At 59.0% G+C, this 1,607-nt stretch overlaps 1 protein-coding gene across 1 annotated transcript in view; it reads right to left on the reverse strand.

Moving 5' to 3' along the window:
- Positions 1-1,607, reverse strand: part of H696_02997 (hypothetical protein) — an 8,155-nt gene that overhangs the window by 4,521 nt on the left and 2,027 nt on the right. The window contains exons 2-3 of the mRNA XM_009496882.1: positions 686-750; positions 118-540 (exon numbers count right to left, since the gene is read on the reverse strand). Of these exons, the coding sequence (XP_009495157.1) occupies positions 118-540; positions 686-750 (488 nt within the window). The remainder of the gene's footprint in view (positions 1-117; positions 541-685; positions 751-1,607) is intronic.

Consider the following 1,607-nt stretch of genomic DNA (forward strand, 5'->3'; position numbering starts at 1 on the left):
GGGGGGGGGGGGGCATTGTCCGGGTCAGTGGGTGGATGCGTGCCAGGGGGTACACAAAGAGATTACCGAGAGGAGCGGAAGGCATGAGGAAAAGGGCACACATGGGAATTGGCGCACGGTAATTCGGACCCCAGCTCACATCGGTGAAGGATGCCGTCAGGTCGTTGGTGATCGAGGCGAAGTCAATTTGCAGACCGCGCGTGGAGAGGCCGCTTGCCGGGGCACCACTCCCGCCGACAGAAGACAGGTTCCCAATGCTGGAATTGACCGAGGCCGTCCCGCCGGTGGTCGAGGACGAGGGGGTCGAGGATTTGGGGTTCGGCGACCATACCATGTCCCCGGCGGCGGAGGAGGCATCGTCATAATGGGAGTCCGATCCCTCCCGACGATGGTGATGGTGATGGTGATGATGGTGGTGGTGGTGATGGTGATGCGAGTGCGAGTGCGAGTGCGAATGTTGGCCGGCCATCGACAGATCAGGAGTCGATGGCTCCTCATCGGAAAGGTTTTGGAAGGCCTTCATGTCGTGGATGCGCAGGACTGGGCGTGTGTAAGTATGTATGGTTGTATGTGTGTGTGTGTGTGTGTGAATGCAGACACAGAGGGGGAAGCATAAACAAGAAAAAGGTCAGTGTAAAGCAGGCTAGGTGCCGGGACAAAGCATTGCCAACTCTGCAAAACGCACCGCCGCGGCCGGCAATGACCACACGAGAGCGATCCGGGGAGGCAGAGAAGCTCGAAAGCGATTCGCTAGGGGGACAGGCGTGAGAAAGAGCGAGCCAGGAACTTGGCAGAGGCAAAAGAGCCGTATCTGACACTTGGGGGAAGGAGTAGCGGCAGGTCTCGGTATTGACATCCCAGATCTTTTTTTTTTTTTTTTTTTACCCATACAGATCTCATCCACAGGTCAGGAACCGGGACTCCCAGTTGCCAAGTGAGGGGTGGCCCGGGCGCACCTTGATCGTTCGGTCTTGGGCGCCGCTCACCAAGAAGCGCCCACTCTGGTGCCAGTCAATCGACAGAACCTCCTTTGTGTGGGCGCCCTTCATCCGGCGAAGCGGGCGCCGGGGATTGCGCAGATCCCACAGCATGATGGAGCCATCGGAATGGCAAGAGGCAAACTCGGTGTCCACTTGGGCACAATAGTCGCCCGCCGGTCGGAGGGAAATATCCCGCGACCAAGTTGATGCCGGTGGTCGGAAGATGGCTGCGGGGGCCCGAAAGTTGCGGATATCCTACGTGCATGGGGCCGACAGCGCGACAAAGATGGCGGTACCAATCGAAGCAAAGAGCGAGGAGGAGCAGGAGGAGGGCGGGGGAGGCAGACGGGGTTGGGAAGAGGGCAGGATGAGAGACAGAGAGAGGGAGAAAGAGAACAGGGCCAAAGAGTGAGGGAAACAGAGCGACAAAGGGAGAGAAAGAGGCGGAGGGGGGGGGGGGCAGGGGAGTATGTACCGTTACGCGAATGGTCCCGTCATGGTGGGCCGTGAGGAGGGAATTCTGCTCGCGGAAGAAGAAAACCCGATAGACCGATCGGTTTGACGCGTAAGAGGCTGGACTGACTGGTCAGATGGTGTTTGGGGGGAGAAGAATGAAACTCGGTGGGG

This window comes from Fonticula alba (assembly GCF_000388065.1).
Source record: "Fonticula alba strain ATCC 38817 unplaced genomic scaffold supercont2.4, whole genome shotgun sequence".
Classification (NCBI taxonomy): domain Eukaryota; order Rotosphaerida; family Fonticulaceae; genus Fonticula; species Fonticula alba.